This window comes from Hypanus sabinus, chromosome X1 (assembly GCF_030144855.1).
Source record: "Hypanus sabinus isolate sHypSab1 chromosome X1, sHypSab1.hap1, whole genome shotgun sequence".
In the NCBI taxonomy this organism is placed as follows: domain Eukaryota; kingdom Metazoa; phylum Chordata; class Chondrichthyes; order Myliobatiformes; family Dasyatidae; genus Hypanus; species Hypanus sabinus.
The window spans coordinates 8,631,133-8,654,229 of record NC_082738.1 but is presented as its reverse complement, the minus strand read 5'-3'; the positions used below and the strand labels follow the sequence as shown (position 1 = coordinate 8,654,229).

At 42.7% G+C, this 23,097-nt stretch overlaps 1 protein-coding gene across 4 annotated transcripts in view; it reads right to left on the bottom strand.

The window, feature by feature from the left end:
* The window catches only part of mrc2 (mannose receptor, C type 2), a 230,419-nt gene that overhangs the window by 120,694 nt on the left and 86,628 nt on the right, over positions 1-23,097 (bottom strand). For all 4 annotated transcript variants that reach the window (XM_059955742.1, XM_059955739.1, XM_059955740.1 and 1 more), the window contains exons 6-10: positions 20,026-20,166; positions 18,041-18,229; positions 14,925-15,079; positions 13,125-13,235; positions 1,790-1,905 (exon numbers count right to left, since the gene is read on the bottom strand). In XM_059955742.1, coding sequence (XP_059811725.1) covers positions 1,790-1,905; positions 13,125-13,235; positions 14,925-15,079; positions 18,041-18,229; positions 20,026-20,166 — 712 coding nt within the window. The remainder of the gene's footprint in view (positions 1-1,789; positions 1,906-13,124; positions 13,236-14,924; positions 15,080-18,040; positions 18,230-20,025; positions 20,167-23,097) is intronic.

Below are 23,097 nucleotides of genomic sequence, written 5' to 3'. Positions count from 1 at the left end.
ACTGGCCTAAATCTCTCTACAAACTTTGAAAACCTACTTCATTATCCACAATGCCACCTACCTTAGTATCACCTGCATACTTATTAATCCAATTTACCACCCCATCATCAAGATCATTAATGTATATGACAAACAACATTGGACTCAGTACAAATCCCTGAGGCACACCACTAGTCACCGGCCTCCAACCTGACAAACAGTTATCCACCACTACTCTCTGGCATCTCGTATCCAGCCACTTTTGAATCCATTTTACTACTTCAATATTAATACCTAACGATTGAACCTTCCTAACTAACCTTCCGTGTGGAACCTTGTCAAAGGCCTTACTGAAGTCCATATAGACAACATCCACTGCTTTACCCTCGTCAACTTTCCTAGTAACCTCTTCAAAAAATTCAATAAAATTTGTTAAACATGACCTTCCACGCACAAATCCATGTTGACTGTTCCTAATCAGGCCCTGTCTATCCAGATAATTATATATACCATCTTTAAGAGTACTTTCCATTAATTTACCTGCCACTGACATCAAACTTACAGGCCTATAATTGCTAGGTTTACTCTTAGAACCTTTTTTAAATAATGGAACCACATGAGCAATACGCCAATCCTCTGACACCATCCCTGTTTCTAATGACATTTGGAATATTTCTGTCAGAGCCCCTGCTATTTCTACACTAACTTGCCTCAAGGTCCTAGGGAATATCCTGTCAGGATCCGGGGATTTACCCACTTTTATATTCTTTAAAAGCGTCAGTACTTCCTCTTCTTTAATCATCATATTTTCCATAACTACCCTACTTGTTTCCCTTACCTTACACAATTCATTATCCTTCTCCTTAGTGAATATCGAAGAAAAGAAATTGTTCAAAATCTCCCCCATCTCTTTTGGCTCCACACATAGCTGTCCACTCTGATTCTCTAAGGGACCAATTTTATCCCTCACTATCCTTTTGCTATTAATATAACTGTAGAAACCCTTCGGATTTATTTTCACCTTACTTGCCAAAGCAACCTCCTATCTTCTTTTAGTTTTTCTAATTTCTTTCTTAAGATTCTTTTTACATTCTTTATATTCCTCGAGCACCTCATTTACTCCATGCTGCCTATATTTATTGTAGATATCTCTCTTTTTCCAAACCAAGTTTTTAATATCCTTTGAAAACCATGGTTCTCTCAAACTTTTAACCTTTCCTTTCAACCTAACAGGAACATAAGGATTCTGTACCCTCAAAATTTCACCTTTAAATGACCTCCATTTCGCTATTACATCCTTCCCATAAAACAAATTGTCCCAATCCACTCCTTCTAAATCCTTTCACATCTCCTCAAAGTTAGCCTTTCTCCAATCAAAAATCTCTACCCTGGGTCCAGTATTTCAATGTATTTTTTATTAATTTTATCTCATCATTAAAAAAGACTACATCAGTTTTCATAATTTTTAATTTCCCCAAAAAAACCCTTCTAAGCTTTGCAACCATCCCCAACATACCCCTACCAACTCCACCTGTCGGCAGGGTGTTAATGGACAGAGACCTTGCACTATGCTGCTTCACCCCACCAGAAAGAGGGTGCACCAAGATCATTCCTCCACATCTGAACACAGGACAGTGTAGGTGAGCAGCCAACACAACCCTGCTCAGTATCACTGTGGGCTGCAGAGGAGAGGACAGAGTGAATGGGAGGTTTCTATGCTCGTGTCCATACTCCTCAAGACAATTTCTCAATGATGCCCAGGCACCCCCTCCCTAGGTTGACACTGACCGTTGTGTGAAACTTCAACTACCTGTTGAGGATGGTCACCAGAGTTGACCCTTGATCTGTGCATTTCTTCAAGGCTTCGTCAAAGGTCACCAATTCCTCACCCACAAAATAGCATGAAGAGCCATGTAATCTCCAGTTCTGGTGAGGAGGGAAAGTACATGTTAGGAAAGACTTGAAAACAAGAGGGCAAGAAGAGAGCTACATCCATGAATCTCTAAGGCCATAGACTGTATTTCCGTATCAACTTTCCTGCCCCAGCCCCTAATCTAGAAAAACCTGTCAACTGCGGTCTTGAGTATATTCATTAAGAATCCATAATGAAGAAATGACACCAGAACTAAACGGCTGATGGTTGTAGCAATCGAGGTAGTTCTTGTAACTCAGACACTGTGTAGATTCCTTGCACATCTTACAAATGAAACCTGCCTGATATGAATAGAGTAGACTTCTTCAAATCCCACTCAGCTGCATTATGCAATGGGTGGTTCAGAAGAAGGATCTCTGGCAGCGTCCTTGTTGGAAATCAGGAACCTCCTTCACTTGACAGTGTCTGTGAGAAGGCTTCATGTGCCTATGAGCTAAAAGAACATTGGAAAAGTATCTTGGAAATGAGTAAACAAAATGGTTGAGCGCTACTAGCTGCCTGGCAATCTTCTGATGGAGGAAGTCATCAACAGTGTTTGCATGAATCAAAAGGCAAACCCTAAGACTTCAGCTCAATGAAGTAGATTCCATGTCAACCCGAAAGTCATTTTCCTAATCTACATCACGAGCCTGACAGCAATGTACAAACATCAAGCTTCCCAAACCCTGACGTGGATCAAATCTCTGTATTTCTGACAGAACCCCATTATTGAAGACACAAGGAAATCTGCAGCGCAATCATCTCAATGCAGGAGGTCATTTCGCACCTCCCATCAACTATGGCGAGGCACACAAACTGGAGAGTCTCTGACATTGATGCTGACGGTGCACGTGCTTCTACATTCTGGTTACTCTTTTTGTTGCTGTTTTTGAGCAGCTTAATTGGGGTGATCGATGCAGACTGGGACACTTCGGCGAAGAATTGACCCTGTGGCCTCCACTAGCTAGCTGAACTGAATATTATTGCTTTGACGTTCGATACCCTATATATTGTTTGCTCGCTTTCTGCCCTTTGCACGATTTGTTCTTTTCTGCACCTTGAGTGTTTGATGTCTTCTTTGAACAGGTTCTATGGTGTTTCTTTGTTTTGTGGCTGTCTGTGGGGAAGATGAATCTCAAGAGTTGTATTTTGTATATATACTTTGATAATAAATGCACTTTGACAATGTTACAGCTACTCCACTCTTTGGCTAAAGTTCAAGTTTATTAGGTCCTTTACTAGCAGCAGGAGCTCTCGTGGGGCTAACCACACTCATTTTCAAAAGTGCATGGAGTTTAACAGACAGGAAGGAAAGTGACTCACTTTGTTCAACTCCTGCTGTTTTTGAGTAGTTAAAAAACCCGCTACCTTAGTGCTCAACCAGAATCTTGACGCTATCTACAACCAATTAAACACTCACTAAAAACGCCTGTGGTAGGTCTGACAGAAACACAATACTCTGTTAATTAGTCATTTAGTTTGTTTTATTTAGAGATAAAGCATGGAATAGACCTTTCTGACTCTTTGAGCTGTGCTGCCCAGCAACCCCCTGACAAACCTGATTAACCCTACCTCAATCATGGGACAATTCACAATGACCAATGAACCTACTAACTGGAACGTCTTTGGACCGTGGGTGGAAACCGGAGCACCTGGAGGAAACCCACATGGTCACAGGTAGGATGCCATGACATTCTTGCTATTGAGGAAGTGCAGCGTAGGTTCATGAGGTTAATTCCCTGGATGGCCGGACTGTCATATATTGAAAGATTGGAGCGACTGGGCTTGTATACACTGGAATTTAGAAGGATGAGAGGGGATCTGATTGAAGCATATAAGATTATTAAGAGATTGGACACGCTAGAGGCAGGAAACATGTTACCGATATTGGGGGAGTACAGAACCAGAGGCCACAGTTTAAGAATAAGGGGTAGGCCATTTAGAACGGAGTTGAGGAAAAACTTTTTCACCCAGAGAGTTGTGGATCTGTGGAATGCTCTGCCTCAGAAGGCAGTGGAGGCCATTTCTCTAACTCAAGAAAGAGTTAGATAGAGCTCTTAAAGATAGCGGAGTCAAGGGATATGGGGAGAAGGTAGGAACGGGGTACTGATTGTGGATGATCAGCCATGATCACATTGAATGGCGGTGCTGGCTCGAAGGGCAGAATGGCCTACTCCTGCACCTATTGTCTATTGACTGACTGCTGAACTCCAATGCCCCAAGCTGTAATAGCGTCACACTAACTACTATGCTGCTGTGGTGCCCCAGGTTAATTCATGTGAACCAGCTGGACAGGAAGGATCAGTAATAATGCTTTCTGCAGTTTCCCTACCTGGTCAATCAGGTGTTATCAACTTGACTGGAAAAATGGCTTTGGTTGCTACTTTACAGGTGCTTCCTCTGTAATTTATTAAATACACTTTTCACTATCTCCAGCTTATCAAATTGACAGCTAAATGTCAACCAAACTCACTCACCATGAACGATAAGAATTAAACACAGAGGGAGAGTGTTACTTTACAACTGTTTGCTCTACGATAAAGTGAGCTGTATATGCTGCTAATAAGGTACACTTCATTTCATGCTTGGATTTATTTAATGTTTTGGGGGGTGGTGTCATCTAAAGCCTTGGCGTGTTGTGGTACCGGTTACTGTTCTCCTGTTTCTTAGCCCATTCTTATTCTGCTGCCTCTGTACAATCCTTCACAGAGTATCCACAAATGGTACAGCGGAATCTTTCCAACAATTAAAACATCCAGCTTGAGTCAGACTTGACCGTCTCCTTTTCTGCCTTTGTCTTCACTTCCCTTCACTGCCAACTTCACAACGTCATTACCATTGGTGTGAGTGAAGTACCTTATTCCTGCTCACCGAGGCTTTTAATCTAATAAGTTTGAAGAGGCTCTGTTAGGGGAAGATTTTGGGAAACCTCTAAATTAAAGTGCACCCTGTCCCCTGATAAAACCAAATAGCATCTTTATTCACAGCAAGACAGACAAAATGCTAGAGGAACTCGGCTGGTCGGGCAGCATCTATGGAGGGGAACAAACAGTTGACATTTCGGGCTGAGATTCTTCATCAGGACTGGAAAGGAAGCGGGAAGACACCAGAAGAAAAAGGTGGGGGGAGGGGAAGGAGGCTAGCTAGAAGGTGATAGGTGAAGCCAGGTGAATGGAAAAGGTCAAGGGCTGGAGAGGAAGGAATCTGATAGGAGAGGAGAGTGGATCATAGGAGAAAGGGAAGGAGGAGGGTACCCTGGGGGAGGTGATAGGCAGGTGAGAAGATGTAAGAGGCCAGAGTGGGGAATAGAAGGGGGGAGGGGGGAAGGATTTTTTTAATATATAAATCGAAAGGAAAATCAATATTCATGCCATCAGGTTGGAGGCTACCCAGGCAGAATATAAGGTGTTGCTCCTCCACCCCGAGGGTGGCCTCATCTTGGCACAAGAGGAGATCGTGGGCCGACTCTTTAAAGTTTGGACTGGGGGAGGAAACCAGAGCACCTGGAGGAAACCCGCACGGTTAAGAGGGGAGTGTACAAATTCTTTACAGGCAGCGGTGGGAACCTGGGTCGCCTGTACTGTACAGTGTACCTTGCCACTGTTTACCTCCTAACTTGTCTGTCTCAATGCAATCTCTCCAGGAACACAATCCAATCCCAAACAGGGGATCATTTATGTGTCAGTGATTACTAGTTCCTCAACTCCAATATTACCTGGAAAGATTCCACAAACTTTTTCTGCCTTAATTTTAGATTTTCTCATGTATACTTCCATATTTGACTGAACCAATCAGCACCCAGCTATCAGTGGAATTCACCTAGAAACAGAAACTTTTTCCAACCCCCAAGTTTTCTTTTACTCAAAACCATTCTGCCTCCAAACCATTGCTCTCATCATCACAGCAAAATATGAAAGAAGTCTCAGTAACACACTTGGAGTGGTGAGTTTGTCCCCTCAGCCTCAGAAGGCAGGCACCAGTCAGTAGGAAGGGGCACAGTGAAGGTTGGTAAAGGCTCAATATGTGCAGGGTGACTCAAGCTTGTTCTGCATTACAATATCCTCTCATCTCCCAAGGCAGGTAACACTATTACACTAATACAAGGGCTTTCAATGAATGCCACTGTAATTAATTGTTCTGCTAAACTAGAGTCATAGAGTCATTAAAAAATACAGCTCAGAGACAGGCCCTTGGGCCAATCTAGTCCATTCTGAAACCATTTAAACTGCCTACTCCCATCAACCTGCATCGGGACCATAGCCCTCCTTACCTCTACCATCTATGTACCCATCCAAACTTATCTTAAACGTTGAAATCAAGCTCGCGTGCACCACTTGTGCTGGTAGCTCGTTCCACACTCTCATAGCCCTCTGAATGAAGTTTCCCCGCATGTTCCCCTTAAACTTCTCACCTTTCACCTTTAAGCCATGACCTCTGGTTGCAGTCCCACCCAACCTCAGTGGAAAAAACTCACTTGCATTTAACAAAAGACGGGAAGTAGGTCCAAGAGGCTGACGTGGAGCATCACTGCATTGACAATAGGTCATTTAAGGCAAAGCCAGGTCAGGCTACAGAATTCTGGGACACTAGACTAAATAACATTCCCAAAGACTGGTTTCCAGGTCAAACAAAAATCTTCTGTAACTCTCGCTTCGGCTAGCGGCTTAGTATAGGGGGTGATAGCCCCTGGCCTGGCCAAACCTAAGAAATCTCGTTTGGGTGGATGCTGTGCGATGTGTCTCCTGTTACAAATCAGTACCACAAAATAACAAACAGTACACAATATGTGATTAAGCGATTAACCTTTATAATTCTTACTTTGACTATATGGTTAGTAAAGTAACGAAAAAAGAAAAAAAAGGCCCAATCTTATTAAACAGTCTTTTGCGCAATGTTGGAGCTCACAAATATGGCAATTCATCCACCATCAACCTCCGATCGTTGCTGCCCTTTGGACCCTCACTCCAAGTCCACCCGGTCCGGCGGTCTACCAGCTCTCTCCATTCACATCTTCTCTCCTCATCTCTGCCCGGCCAAAAGACAGCGAAAAATCTCTCTTCTAGCTCACAAGAAAGAACAACAGCATTCCTAACCCCATTCTCTCTAGTCATAACCCAAACATTGCTGTTACAGAGAAACCATTACATTATCAGTGTTCTTAAAGAAACGTCGTATGATGCTAAGCTAGGGCACATCATCAGTGATGTTGCCTGGGGTCGTCAGGTGTTTTGGGTCTTTCAACATCATACATCCTCGCCCAGGCGACCCAACCAGTCTTCAGATCTTCATACTTGGCTCTTTTTCATTCATACACCTCCTCCATGCATTCTTCCCACAGCATGGTAAGCTCAAGCAATGTTACACAGCAGTGAAACCCTACAACATGTTACACTTCCTTTTAATAAAGTAACATTCATAAAACCAGAAGATATAGGAGCAGAATTGGGCCATTTGGCCCATCAACTCTGTTCTCCATTTCATCAAGGCTGATTGATTTTACTCCCAGCCGCAATCTCCTGCCTCCTTCCTGTATCCCTTCATGCCCTGACCAATCACGAATCTATCAACCTCTGCCTTAAAGGTACATAAATATTTGGCCTTCACAGCTGTTTCTGGCAAAGAATTCCACAGATTCACCACTTTCTGGCTAAAGAAATTCCTCCTCATCTCTGTTCTAAAAGGACACCCCTCTATTCAGGGGCTGTGTCCTCTGGTCTTAGACTCTCCCATGATAGGAAGCATCCTCTCCACATCCACTCTATCAACGCTTTTCACCATTTGATGTTTTAATGAGGTCACATCTCATTCTTCTGAATTCTAGTGAATACAGGCCCAAAGTCATGAAATGCTCTTCAAATGACAAGCCATTCAATCCTGGAATCATTTTTGTGAACTTCCTTTGAACCCTCTCTAGTTTCAGCACTTCCTTTCTAAGGGGCCCTAAACTGCTCACAATACTCCAAGTGAGGCCTCACCAGTGTCTTATAAAGTCTCAACATTACATTCTTGCTCTTACATGTACTCTAGTCCTCTTGAAATGTATGCCAACATCAAATTTGCCTTCCTCACCACAGACTCAACCTGCAAATTAATCTTAGAGGGAATTCTGCACAAAGACTCCCAAGTCCCTTTGCACCTCAGTACTTCCGTATTTTCTCTGCATTTAGAAAATAGTCAACCCTTTCATTTCTTCTACCAAAGCGCATGACCATACACTTCCCGATACTACATTCCATCTGCCATTTCTTTGCCCATTCTCCAAATCTAAGTCCTTCCGTAGCCTCTCTACTTCCTCAAAACTACCTGCCCCTCCACCTATCTTCATATCGTCTGCAAACCTTTCAACAAAGCCATCAATTCCTTCATCCAAATCATTGACATATAATGCAAAAAGAATCAGTCCCAACAAAGACCCCTGTGGAACCCCACTAGTCACCGGCAGCCAATCTGAAAAGTCTCCCTTCATTCTCACTCTTTGCCTCCTGCCAATCAGCCACTGTTTCATCTTTCCTGTAATACCACAAGCTCGTAGGGTTTCTTCAAGTTAGAACTCAAATGAGTTCAATAGGTCATCACTGGTCCAGAGTGAGCACGGAAAGAAACAAAGGAAATTCAGTGAGAAAACACAGTCTGTAAGGATTACAGCCTACAGGGAGCCTGAACACTTGATTAATGTATTTCAACCCAATACAGATAAGGATTGGTTTCATAAAGGATACTGTCGAGTGAAATAATTTCACTTACAAGTATGCCATTTTACACTTGGGGATTGAAAATCCTCTCAAATGTTATAAGAGCAACTTAAAACAGACAATTGTATCTCTTAGGATATGGGGGTTGGGTTCAACAGTGAGAATGGAAAGCCAATTTGTTTCTCAGTGAGGAAGAATTAGGGAGCATTAAACCAGAACATACTTTCACAAGCTATTGAGGAAATAACCAGAATAAAAGGACTGGATTTTCACTCTTTTACAATCTCTAGCCATCCTAGTTCACAGTGTAGTCACTGTTATAATACAAGTGGAATAACGTGGATGCATTTGTGAGCCAATCAAGATAGCTCTATTCTCTTATTCCTCTATTCCCAGTCTGAATGACTTTTCAGAAGTTTACAACAAGAAGCTGTGTTGATATGACACTTCCAGTGTGGTTTTATCTCCTAACACAAGAGTTGACAAAATGAGTCTGACAACTAGCCACATTAGGGGATACCGCATCACCAAAGGTAATGGGTTTTAAGGGATGGCTTGAAAATGGAGAGAAGGGTAGAGAGGTTTAAAGAGGGAATATCTAGAAACTGTAGGCAAGCAGTCAGTGAGGGTATGAACGTAGTCAGGAGAGGAAGAGGAGGCCAGAAATGAACACATAGGTGGTTGTAGGGCTGGAGGAGATCTCAGAGATAGAGGGGCAAAGGCACAGAGGAGCTTTATCACTCATTTTCCTTGGCTGCAGAGGACCTCCGTTATCAGGTCCTGATAACAAGGTGAATGTTCACCAATGCAGAGGTCTGCAATATGAGACTGGGGAAGCAGGCAGTGCTCCATGGCCACATTAGGTTACAAACAGATAATGATTTGTAAGCACATAGTTTGTGTTTGCTGTTTCTAAAGCCTACACCTCTTTGTGCACTTTACCATGGGACTTTCACATGCACTCTGCCCCAGAGCCACTCACATTTTCTGTGTACATTCTGACCCATGCCATATATTGCCTCAGAGATTTTGAAGAGAAGGCAGCAAGTGTTGATGCCTCGAGGCTCTCAACTCTCATGATTCCAACCTCTGTCCAATTACTTGATCCTTTGATTATCCAACTTTTATGTGGCTCCAGGTCAGATTCTTGTCAGTTATATAACTTTGAGTGCTTTGGGAGGTTGTACTAAAGACATACAAAATTTATTGACATAGTTGAGCAGAAGGTTTGTAGGTTGATTGATCACTGAAAATTGCCTCAATATGCTGGTGAGTGGTGGAATCTGGCAAGAATTCAAAGTTCAGAGTACACTTATTATTAAAGTACATAAATTCATCTTGCAGGCATTCTCATTAAAAGATAGAAATAAAATAGAATGAAAAACTACACTGACTGACAACCAATGTGTGAAAGAAGACAAATTGTGCAAATACAAGAAAATCAAATAATTAATCAATAATTCTGAGAACATGAGTTGAAAGTGAGTCCGCAGAAGAGAACTGATAGGAATGTTGAAAGAATTGGGTACAGGGAAAATTAGTGGGATATGCATTTGCTCTGTGTGCCTCAATGAACTGAAATGGCTTCTTGTGTCACAAGGAAAAATGGAATGGAATGGCATTGCAAACCCACATCTGTGAAACACATTCATTAAGAATTTCACAGACCTTGCCAAAACTAACTCCACTTAGATTGTTAACTCTTGGATGTGTTAATCTCTCTGCAGTAGAGAATTACAATATAGGAGGTTTCTTCACACCTCTATAAGAAAGGTACTATTGTCATTTCCGGCTTGCTTGAATCAAAGAATATTATATTTAGACTTTGAATTACGTAATTTATTAAGACTTTGGGTCTTTCAGCAGCTCTCATTTGTAAAACTGGGCACTCGAATGGAAAAAAGCAATGGGCTTGGAAGTTGTTCGAGCAATCATAAACAGAGAGAAAGAAAAGGCCAAAGGTTTTGAATTTTGCATTGCCCCGTCAATGAAATTCTGCATCTGGAACTGAAATTGGTTTATTATTGTTACATATACCAAGATACAGTGAAAAGCTTATCTTACATATAGATCAGATCAGTACACAGTGCGTGAGAACAAGGTAAAACAAAAACAACGTAGAATAAAGTGTAAAAGCTAGAGAGAGTGCATTGCAGGCAAAAAATAAGGTGCAAGATCATAATCAGGTAGATTGTAAGATCAAAAGTCCACGTCATCATACTTGGAAACCATTCAATAGACTTATAACAAGTTGGGCAGAAGCTGTCCTTGAGCCTGTGCTTTCAGGGTTTTGTACCTTCTGCCTAATGGGAGAGGGGAGAAGAGAATGTCCAGGGTGGGTGGGCTCTTTGATACCACAGTGTCAAAAGGCTGATCCCTTATAGCTCACCCCTCATTCTCACAAGTCCCGACTTTAGGCCAGATGGCATGTAGAGGCAAAAGCATCCCCTTAAGGAGAAGTGAGAGACAAAGTGACTCTTTGGGCTGCTTTTAAACAACTTCTGGTTGTTGGCTTGGAGGTTTGTGTGTTGACTTGTGCTTCTCTATTATAATTTCTCTAACTTATCTTGAATACTCTTTTGCCTTCATTTTAGTTTGGTCTGTTGAAAATCTACTGTACTTTTGGACCTTACAGAGAGAGGGGGTATTTATTCTTATGAATTCATTGAAAACAGGTGATTCTCCAATTTTCTACATCAACAAATTGTATAAGTTGATAAGGTATTATACAGTATTGCACCTGAGGAAAGTTAGCATAGTAGTTACGAAGGGGATGAATACTTTTTCAGCCTCTCAATTTTGGTTTTTAATTTTTAATAAGTTGCTGACAGGTTTTGGAATTTTTCTTTTGATTTGACATGATGAATAACGTTTTGTAGATTAGCTCAAAAAATCATTCTTCAATACATTTTAAATGTAGAAAATGAGACAGTAAAATGTGAAATTAGATGTGGGGGCTGAATACTTTTTCAAGGTACTGTATGCAGAATCTTCGTGCAATGTTGATGTCCTTACCAAAGCCAGGCTATACTTGCCAATGACAGAGCACAGCAATTGTTTCCAGACTAATTCCTGGGATACCAGCATTGGCAAATGAGAGATTGGGTCAGCTAGCTGGAATTCATTAGAGCTTAAAAGAACCAGAGAGAATCACAATTCTGAAGGGTTTGATAAAGGGGATGCGAGCAGGATGCTTCCCCAGCTGGGGTGCAGGTGGTCTACAGGTAGTGATAGCAGTGTTGGTAAGATATTTAGGTCTGAGATAAGGGAGAAAAAAGTTCAACTAGGAAGATGGTGAACCTGTGGAATTTGCCACTAAAAAGGACTATGGGGGCTAACCTTAGTGAATAGGTTTAAGAAGGTAGATTTTTAATAGAGTTTTGACACAAAGTCATCAAAAAGGTAAGCGTGCAGGAATTATGGTATTGAGCTATAAATGTACGAAATGGTAGAGCAAGCCCAAAGGGCTGAAAGGAATTCTCCATTGTCCTCTCAATGATTCTCAGACAAAGTTAGGACAACCATCCATGAATCTCAGTGGTAAGACCACTGCTCTCCCGACCACTGAGATCTCTTGTGCACCTCCCTCTTTCCATTGCTCCTTTCCCACCATCACTTGCTCTCACTACTAGGCTCTGTACTCGCTATTCTCTTTTCCCAATCCCTTTCTTTTCTTAGCACTTAATAAACAATCACGAGCAACAACTTTTATGTCTCATTCTTGAATTCTGAGGAACCTCAGATCAAAAAAACCAGCTGCCAACACACATGAAGCAAAACTCTTGTTTCAACGCAGATGGTGCTTGAGCTGTTGAGTACTTCCGACATGGCTTATGTTTAAATTTCCAGCTTCAGTGCTATATTGGAACCTTGCTTAGTGTTCAGGAATAGCTTTCTAGAAACAAGTATGTTACTGGAATCAATACTTTAAGGGCTCAGTATAATATCAGATACACAGAAATACGTCTTACTGACAGGGCTGCAGCGCAGGGAAGCTGGCGAGAATCCAGCCATGATTCTCAGTGTGTAGTGGCAGTCTGTGGGGCGAATGATGATGAGCTGTGGGGGTCAGGCCGGTTGGCAGTGGGCATGGGGGGTGTGACTGAAATCTCAAGTTCTATGTCCACCCACATCTCCAACTGGCTCTGACAGAAGCTGCTGAGTCTCCCTCTCCCTGTTTATCAGGACCGCTGGCCCACCCCCAAGATTGCTCTGGGTGAAAAAAGCCCAACTGCCAGTAAAATCCTGCAGTCACCGTGTTCTCCAGGGGGCACCACAACACTCAGCTCGAGCATTCACACTCTGCCCTGTGCCAAGGAAATCACTGCTTTATTGCTGAAGGGAGTGCTAGGCCAGTAGGGGATCATGCCACACCAATGCACAGATGGCATGGGTGCATATACTGAAGGTGCACAAGAGCTCGATCGAATCAATGCTCTGTGGAGTAACACTAATTACATTTCCATTTTGGACTCTAGTACCATTAGACTTTAGCACCACTAATTACATTTTGATTTTAGGTATAGTGCCAGTAAACTGACCTTTGAACAGCCGAGGCTGTCCTCCATCTCTTCCTCTGTGGAAAAATAGCCAGGTTTCTTGCAGATGGCTGGCAACATGCTGTTGCAGGGACCGTCTTTCCAGCAACCTTCCTGGTTCCGAAAACAGATAGAAGGTGCAGTGTTTACCAAGGTAAATGTACAATGTAGTGGAGCAACAGCACAGGGGGTCACGCAGAGATGCACAACTCAAATGCCCGCTTAATAGAGTGTCAGATTAACAAAAATCTGTGAATAAATTAACTAGGATTAAATGCCTTTGGCTGTCTGAAATTTAAAAAAAAATTTGAAGATCAAGATCTCAACTCAACCCATAAATACAAGTAAGTAAGAATTCACGCTATCCTAATCAGTCACCTCAGAATTCACAGATCTGATGTAGAAGCAAGATTTCTTTGATCCCAAGGGATCATTTAAAAATTTTCTTGTCATATCCAGAGAGGATACTTTATTCTACACCAAACCCAGAAGGGGTCTCAGTGCCCAATGTCATATCTGTTAAGGGCTTTTCCTATCCTGCATTATATCCAGAAAGGCTATTTCATGTATTGCATTATCCAGAAAGTGAATCCTTTAAATAACATATTACCAAGAAAGGAGATTTCCCATGTTGCAATAAATCCAGAAAAAGCTTCCTGTATAATGCATCATACTATGAAAGTGGGAGATAGAGATAGGTGGGATTTGGGGGTGAGGTTTGAGAGCACCTGGTCATGTCAGAAGGGGTACAGGTTTCCTGAAATTGGAGAATTTATTGTTCATATCGCTAGATTGTAGACTATAAGGTGCTGTTTCTCTAGTTTGTATTTGGCCTCACTTTGGCAGTTGAGGATAGACAGTTTTGTGTGAGAATTAAAATGGCTTGCAATTGGAGCTCAAGATAGGCAAACTCTGTGCTTCGTTAAGCCTGAAGAGAGTAACCTCTATGATTCACTATCTTTGGGAAAGGAATCTCCTACACTTCATTTTATCCAAAAAGTGTGTCCTGAGCAAGGAAATCCTTCTTAATGCATTATACCCAGAAGAGTATTGAAACCAAACATTGAGGCTGAAGTGCACGGAATGTTTCCCCTTGATTAACCTGAATAATGGTGGTGGTGCTCTGGTGTTGAGTATAAACTGAAGCTTGCTTCATAAACTCACCAGTTGTCAGTATTGCTTCCCCTCTGCCTTGCCTTCTCCATTGCTGCATCTCCTGCAAATTAGGGTCTAGTTCCCAAGCTATCCGCTTCCTTAGATCCATCAGTCACCAGAATCATAGAAGGAAGCCAAGGAATCACCAGCACTTTGAAAGAGCTGTCCAAATAGTCTAACTCTTCCTACACATTCCCTATTATGATAAAAAATCTTCATTTTCAAGATGCTACTGGGTTTACTTTCATCATCCTCTCAGGCAGAGCTACCCAAGTGACAAAATGCTCTCTATACTGTGCTTCTCCCCCTAGTGATTTTCCTGATATCTTCAATATGTGCCCTCAGGTTACCAACTCTTCTGTTACAATAAGCAGTTTCTGCCCACCTACTTTATTCAACGTCTTCAAAACCGATGAGCATCATTTTACTTTCTACTAAGATTGGAGACATTGATCCCAGTTGCCTGGCTTGGCCACTGTTCTTTGCTGAAACGGATTACACGGCATTGTACAGACACCAACTCACAGTAGAGGAGGCAAAGGCTTCTAAATATGCTCATTAACTATTCAGAGGTGAAACAAACTCCAAAAACATTCTTAGTTCTGTTCCGGCACTTTTAGCTCTCCTGATGGTGTGACCATCCCTTACCGAGCCCCAGAGAATGACGCAGTCCTCTTGGCTGTCTGCAGTGTTGTTCGGCTCAAAGGGATGCCAGTAGGTAAACTGAACAGGACTTCCATCTGACCATTCGAAGTTCATCTGGTGTTTGATGTCGTTGAGACCAATCCACAACTTCTCAACATCTGCAGCAAGAAAGAGAGGTTTAGGGAGCTGAGGAAAGATGTTAACACCAGCTCACCTAAGCCCACAGATATGTCAAAACTGCACAGAGCACAGACACATAACAGGATTCTGATGAAGGGCCTTTCACCAGGAGCAGAAACTCCTTTTCTCTTTCCACAGATGCTGTCTGACCTGCTGAGTACATCCAGAATTTTCTGTTTGTATTTCTCATTTCCAGCATCTGTGGCTTTCTAGTTTCATTCTAGATTAAGTGCATCAGTAGCTCAAAGGAACTGAGAAAGGAGAGTTTAGGGTGACAGCTGCCATGGTGAAAACAACGGTGAGAAAGGAAGGTGGGACTGAGAGGCTGAAGAGCTTCAAGAAGGCTTACTGACAAGCTACCACCTGTTGTTCCCTGTATTCCGTCCTTTAGAAAGGCAGCGATGTTTAAGAATTTGTAGTTACACTCGTATAACTTTACAACAGCTGGCCGTCATAATTATTACATTTGTCAAATGATACTGCAGGGCAAGTAGTTTCAAAAGTTTGTTCAAACTTGGGTGAAGAGGTTTTCAAAAGGTCCAGAATCAGAAACATTGCTTTTTATTCGGGCTATAGATTTTGTCCATCCTATGTAACCACTGTATTTGCTCCTCAGGGTGATTGCAGATAGACACCTGCCCCAACCAGATGTTAGTACTTGGTACAAAACAGTTACAACATATAACAACACAGTAAGTAGTCCTGCACTGTAAGGCAAGCTAGCCTCATGCAGCAAGCGCAGAACTCTGTCAGGTTCTTCACTTAAAGTTACTAAGCAAAAGATGACTTATTTATAAAGGAGACATTAGGACAAAATGACTGAAAATTTGTTGAAAGTGTTAATTTTTTAAAGGAATATGGTAGAGACTGTGTACAGCATTCTTGCCTTCATCGGTTAGGGCATTGAGTATAAAAGTCAGGAGTTCATGCCACAGCCATATAAAACTTAGGCTGGTCCACACTTGGCGTATTGTGTGCCGTTTTGGAGAAGCGCAGAAGAGCTCCGCCAGGATTAGAGAGTATCAGCTATAGGGAAAGGTTGAATAAATTTGGATTATTTTCTCTGGGGCATTGGTTTCTGAGGTGTGACTTTACAGAAGTGTGTAAGCATTAGGAGAGGCATTCTTAGAGTAGTTAATCAGAATCTTTGTCCCAGGATAGAAATGTCAAATACTAGAAGTGATAGGTTTAAGGTGAGAGGGGGAAGTTTAAAGGAGATTTATGAGGTAATTTTTTTTACACAGAGTGATGGGTGTCTGGAAGGCTCTGCCGGGAGGAAGTGGTGGAAATGGATCCAATAAAAAATGATTAACAGGCATTTAGACAGGCCTATGATTAGGGAGGGAATGGGGAGAAATAGACCATGTGCAGACAGGTCTATGGTTTCAATTGGCATCATGGGAGCATAGATATCGTGGGTTGAGAGGCCTGTTCCAGTGCTGTACTGTCCTAAGGGTGCAGTGAGGTTCAGGAACACTCAGCAAGTCAGGCAGCAACTGGGCAGAGACCAAAATATTAATGCTTCTGTTGAAGTCTCTTCATCAGAACCCTTCTGAAGGGTCCATTTTCTGTAACTATCACCCCCTTGACCTTTTTCCTCCCTCCCTCTGCAGCTGAGTTAACCAAGATGCCTTATAACCCAGGAAGCTGAAACCATGGCTGCCAATTGGAGAAAAAGTGGGTATTTATTAGAGACTAGGATTGGAAGAGCTCAGGAATCTTAAAGTGTTGTAGGTCATAATAATTAGGAGTGAATTTAAGAATGAGATCACGGAGAAACATAAATGCTTTAATTCTGAGCTGTAATAGACATCAAACTGCAGCTGCACTGAAACATGGAACTTCTCTGCCAGAATCCATCTCTTGGAGATTGTTGAAAGGATATCCCACTCTGTGACCAGGAAACAGGAGGTAAGCCTGACAGCTGGTAGCAGCCTCGGTCCTGAGGTTGTGCTGAAACCTCATCCATGACCAAGCAGATGATGTACACTTGACAGATGCAGTCCTGAAGGAGGAGATGCACTGTTGAATCTATTGTTTTCCAGGTGAGGTGAACATCTGGGGTAGGGTTAGAGTCATAAAGTCATAAAACACGACAGCACAAAAACTGGCCATTTGGCCCATCTAGTCTGTGCCAAACTATTAATCTGCCTAGTCCCATGAACCTGCATCTAGACTGCAGCCCTCTATACTCCTCCCATCCATGTACCTATCCAAATTTCTCTTCAGTGCTGAAATTGAAACCACAACCATCACTTCCACTGGCAGCTCATTCCACACTCTCACCATCCTCTGACTGAAGAAGTTTCCCCTCACTTTCCCCTTAAACTTTTCACCCTTAACCTATGACCTCTAGTTCTAGTCTCACCCAACTTCAGTGGAAAAAGCCTGCTTGCATTTACCCTATCTATACCTGTCTCAATCTATGGTTGCCTGATCAAGAAAATAACTCTGTGACAATTTCTAAAGAGCAGAGCTCTCACTGTAACAGAGTGCAGAACTGGGCCTTACAAGCCCACTCAGTCTGCACCTGACATCAAACACTCACCCACACTAACTCTCCTCCATTCTCCCTGCATTCCAATCAACTCTCCCCACTAGATTCCACCACTTACCCCATACTGGGGACATCTGGCTTTATAAATGGAGTACTCAATGTCGGTGAAACCAGTTAGGCTTACAGGTTATCTGGCTCACTGATCAGGAGCTTTAAGTGCAGGTTCGTGTATGGATAAACTATTAAACAGAGACTTGATGGCAGAGGAATCCAGCAACAGACACAAAGACAGATTACTCCAAACAGTGTGACCAACTTCAACAATAACTTGTCCTGAGCACAGAGCAAAACCCCGTGAAAAGCAGAAGTCATTGGTTGCATGTGCGGTTTTTTTTTGCCTGCAAAGAGGAGGACCCGCTTTTCATGAGAATCATGGCTGTACCTTGCTTGACTTGGGTGAGGATGAATTCCAGCTCAGCCAGGTGGTGGATGCTGACCAGGCTGCCCTCAGACCGCATGCAGCTCTTCTGGGATTCCTGCCAGCTCTTGTTTTCTCGATTCAGCCGGTAACAATTGCATTGGAATTTCAACCAGCCGGGTTCACACTTGGTTGTCTGATTGGCACAGGAATCTAGAAGGGAAATACATGGTTAAGTCCTTGACAAGACGAGGCAGTCGGTAGAACTCAGACTCTTATTCTTATTTAGGGGATTTGGAATGTGATGAGAAATAAACAAAATGTTGCATATGGCTTCTTCCATTGCCTCCAGACGTGCCAGTGCCTTGCAGCAATTAAGTTCTTTTAGAAGCAAATATGCTATTGCAATGAAGAGAAAAGGAAACCAGAGTCAAGACAATCTTGCCAGAATTCAACACTCACAATGGCTGCAGCCAAACTCTGAGAATATAGAGGCCATTCACCCCTTCGTCCCATTCCGCCTGTCAGATTTACATTTAATTTGCATCTGAACTCCATCTATCTGCTTGCTTTTGTTCCACATCTCATGGAAATTTCACCTTTCAAATACTTTCTCAATCCTGTTTCCACCTGCTTATCATCCTTCCTTTATCTGGTTTCACTTACCTCCTTCCTTATTTCTCAAATTCCAGCACCCACAACATCTCATGTCTCCGCCAATCACCTTCACACCTCTGTCTCTACTCCTCTCCTTTCCCCACCTGGCTCCATTTGCCCATTACCTCCGTCCTCACCATGTAGCTTCTGCTAGCCCCTGGCTCACCCCTCCCTCTAACTCTTTATTCTGGCTATCTCTCCTCTACACTCAGACTTAATGAAGTGTCTCGATCTGAAACGTTGACTACCCCTTTCCCGCCTGATTCACTGAGTTCCTCCAGCAGTTTCTTTTCCTTTCCAGATTAATGAATCAATCACTGTCTTGACAATGACAGTTACTTCAAAACTCAGGTCATTTCAGAGACAGTTTCCATTTCTCTTTGTGTAAAGTTTTTTGATTTCCTTCTTAAACAACTCAGCTCTCATTTTAGCCCTTCATTTCCTTGTTTTTGAATCAGTTGTTTCCTTCTTCCAAACCTCCACACCCTTTATAATCTGACACCTTAAAGAAGAGGAACCGTCTCCCAACTTGATGATCTCAGAGTTTCGGGGAGCACTGCAGTTGCTCACAGAGGAAGCAAACATAATTAACATTAGTTGGCATACACTGAGGATTCTTCAAGCCCTCACACAGCTTGAGACTCCTCCAGCTGGGTTACTCAAGGGCATCCTATTTTTACTCAGGGATCCACTAAAATCATCTGCTTTTAATCATAATGAGCCATAATTTGCAAATTCCTGCCATATCAGGGACAGAAACAACCACACAATTAACCCATAGGTCTGGCTTAAGTTCGGGACACACTGGAAAATTAGGAGCTTCCTTGATGGCTCTATTAGCCAAAAAGGGGATCTGCTCTTCTGACCTGATCTGGCATCTCTCGCTTCTATATGACACTTGGCACCCCCTACAGTTCTGGGCCACATTATTTCCTGCCTTCTTTTGAAATCATGGCCATTCTACAACCCCAGCTCCATCTTCTCACCTAATCTTTGGTTCCTCTAATGTACCTCCAGCCTTGATCACCAGTGGGACTTCTTACTGTAGATTCCACACACAGTTGGGAAACTACCGTGCCAATGAAGAATAAAACTGCAAGCACATTGTACTTCCAAACTGTGTGTGGAATCTACGGTAAGAAGTCCCGCTGGTGATCAAGGCTGGAGGTACATTAGAGGAACCAAAGATTTGTTCTTGATTGGTGGATTAGTGTCAGGCTGCTAGTGACTGATAGGATAGAGAGAGTTTGTTCTACTGAAACATTACTCAATAGTTTAAGCCTATTCTGCCCTGACATAGCACAGGGATTCTGTGTTAATTAGGGAGCCAGCACACCTGGATAATTCCTTACCTATTGTTACACGGTCATTGAATTTTGGCTTCTTCTTGCAGACGTATGGCCTAGCGATGCCGCAGTCTTTGTTTTGCCACCTTCCTGAAGATTCAGTCCGGATAACCCCACAATTTTCCTCTAATGAGTTCACTGGCTGATCTACCAGAGGGAGAAAGGGAAGAAGTTAAATTATTGCTGGACTTGGTTCATGCCAAGAGCAGGCCTCTGGTCAGCTTACCCTGTGACCATATACAGATTTGAGGATTCAAACCTCACAGCCAGAGAGTGTAGTGCTCAATTTTATGTGCCACATAATCCAATTTTAATTTTAACCAAAGGGCATTGTGCTGGAGATTGTTTCTGTTGAAATTGTGACAATTTTGGACTTCTTTACTTTAAATTGAGTCACCTCTAAGCCACAGGGCAATCCTATTCCTGCACTAATTCCCCCTGTAACCTATTCTCCCAACATTGCCATCAATTCTACCACTCAAGGAGTATTCCACAGAGGCGAATTAATGTACCAAGTTGTATGTCATTGGGACATTTCAGGAAACTAGAAACCTGGAGATACCCCATGTGGGCACAGGAAGAATGTGCACACTACACATAAGACACCACATCAAGTCAAGAACAAAGCTGGGTTGTTGGAACAGAAAGACCACAGCTGTGCTTCTTATCCTTGTCTAAGGATAATCCATTAACCCCAGTGTTGAACCTTTGTTGTGGTTTAGACGCTTGTGTGCCTCAAAGACCTGGAGAGCTGTGCTGACTGGAGTCAGGGCCGTGTGCTTTGGCTTTTGGTAGGATCACCCATGCCAGACAGGTGAAAGAGTAGATGCATGTACCCTGATCCAGAACGTCCATTCTTTTATGACTTTGGAAGATCACAGAGTCTATGCCAGCTCACAGAGCAATCCTCCTACCCTTCAAATGTTCCCAAAAACCTATTCTTCTCACATTCCTATCAACTCCACCCACATTCAACTACTCACCTACACAAGGTTAATCAAATAAAAAGGTCACCACTTGACAAGGGGAGAAGAATAAAATCTGCCTTTGGTGGTTTCCCAATGAGTTCCATCTGGAAAGTGAGACTGAACTGATGTTGTGACTGGCTCAGCTCACAACTTCAACAAAAAGATATTAGGGAAGGCAGACTAAGGAGAAAACCAGAGCTGGAAGGCAAGTGGAAGTGAATGGTAGAAAAAGGGATGAAGAGAAAGGAAAATGGAGAGATAAGGGCAAAAGGAAATTAGATAAATAAAGGGACAGTCAGAGACAGAAAGAAAAAGTGAGAGAAGATAAAGTGAGAAAGTGTGACAGAGAATTTCTTTGGAAACATTATGAAACTCATAGTTGATCTGCTTATACATATTTCAAAGGCTAGGCGTGCCTGAAAGCACGGACAGTGTGGCTGCAGCTGTGCAGGTCCTTATTGGGGTGAGGAGTGGCACAGAGGCAAAGCCAGTACAGCTGCTGCCTCTCGATTCCAGTGAAAAGGGTTCACAAATATATAGAGGAAATACAACACAACTAGTGCATGTCCTTCATCACTTAGTTACTCTTATGTTCAAAGATACACTTTATTCATGATTAAAGTAGTTTATGCCATAGACCCCTAACATGAACCCCATTCACCTCTGCCCCTCCATGTAAGGTAACGGGAGGAGCCCAGACCGTGGCCCTTCCCCACAGAGCCTCAGCTTCAGTGTGTCCCTCAGCAGCCTGGACCGTGCCACTCTGCAGCATTCCCTCACAGACATCTCTCCTGTGCTGGGAGACCAACAAGATTCAGGCAGACCAAACGGTCTTCTTCACCAAGTTAATGACCTTCTCAGTGTGTGTCCCTGGGAACAGTTCATAGATTAGAGAGTCCTCTGTTACACAGCTGCTGGGGATGAACTGCAACACGGACCCTTATAGCAGTCTCCACGTTCCAGAAATTTCCTTAAGACATTATAAGAGGCCATTTAGTCCATTGGCGTCTACGCTGGCTCACAGAGTAATCCCCTTACCTCACTAATGTTGCAAATATGAAATCAAATATTTGCTGAAAATATTCAGTACCTTCCTAGGGTTAATGTTGTGACTCAATGCCCTTTCATCAGAATTAAGAAGAGTCAGAAATCAAAACAAGTTTTATAACACTGGGATTGTGGGAGAGGGAGAAAGAATGGAAAGGAAAGCCTGTGAAAGAGTGAAAAAAGAGAAAGTGGATGAGGACAATTAGTGAATACCTCAAAGGTGCCTGAAGGAAGTGGAATTGAGAGAAAATGAGTTAACCAGAAGGGGGGGGAAATGTGGGTGCTGAAAATTGAAAGTTATTGAATTGCTGATCATCTGCAGTGCTTATTTCTTTCTCCACAGCTATCACCTGACCTGCTGAGTATTTCAAAGTTCAAGGTACATTTATTATCAAAGTATGTATACGTTATACAACCTTGAGATTCGTCTCCTAACAGGCAGCCACAAAACTCAAATACATAAAAGAAGACTGTTGAACACCCAATGTGGAGAGAGAAAAAGAACCACAGGAGATTCCCATAGTTCAGCAGAGAGCTGAGTAAACCTCGCGGAGCACCAATCTGAACTGGCCCATCCTTTTCCTTGGGTCCCAACACCCTGAGCTTTTCAATCTGGCCCGTGCCTAAATGTCCATACATTGAGTCTAGTTGAATCAGAACGCTCTGGGGCCTGGACCTCGACGCCTCAATTCAGCCTGTATCTGATCTTTCTGATTCAGCAAGGCACTTAAGTCTCTGTCCAAACATCAAGTTCAGTCAAACTACCTGGACCTCACCACCTCAATTTGGCTTTTTGGCATGGTCCTTAGAACAATTGTACCTCGGGTCTTCCTCACTCTCAGCGGCAGGCCTGCTAGCTCACCTCGGTTCTGTCACATTGAATTGCCTTTAAGTCTAAAGGAAAGTTACAAACTATTGCTTGCGATGATCATTTACCAGAAAAAGTGTGGTTAACAAAATACTTAGTTGTTTTCCTTGCTTTACTGGTCACCAGTCAGAAGCCGCTGAAGTTCACCAGCACCATCTTAACTGGAAGCAATACAGCATGGCAGACTTAGACCAT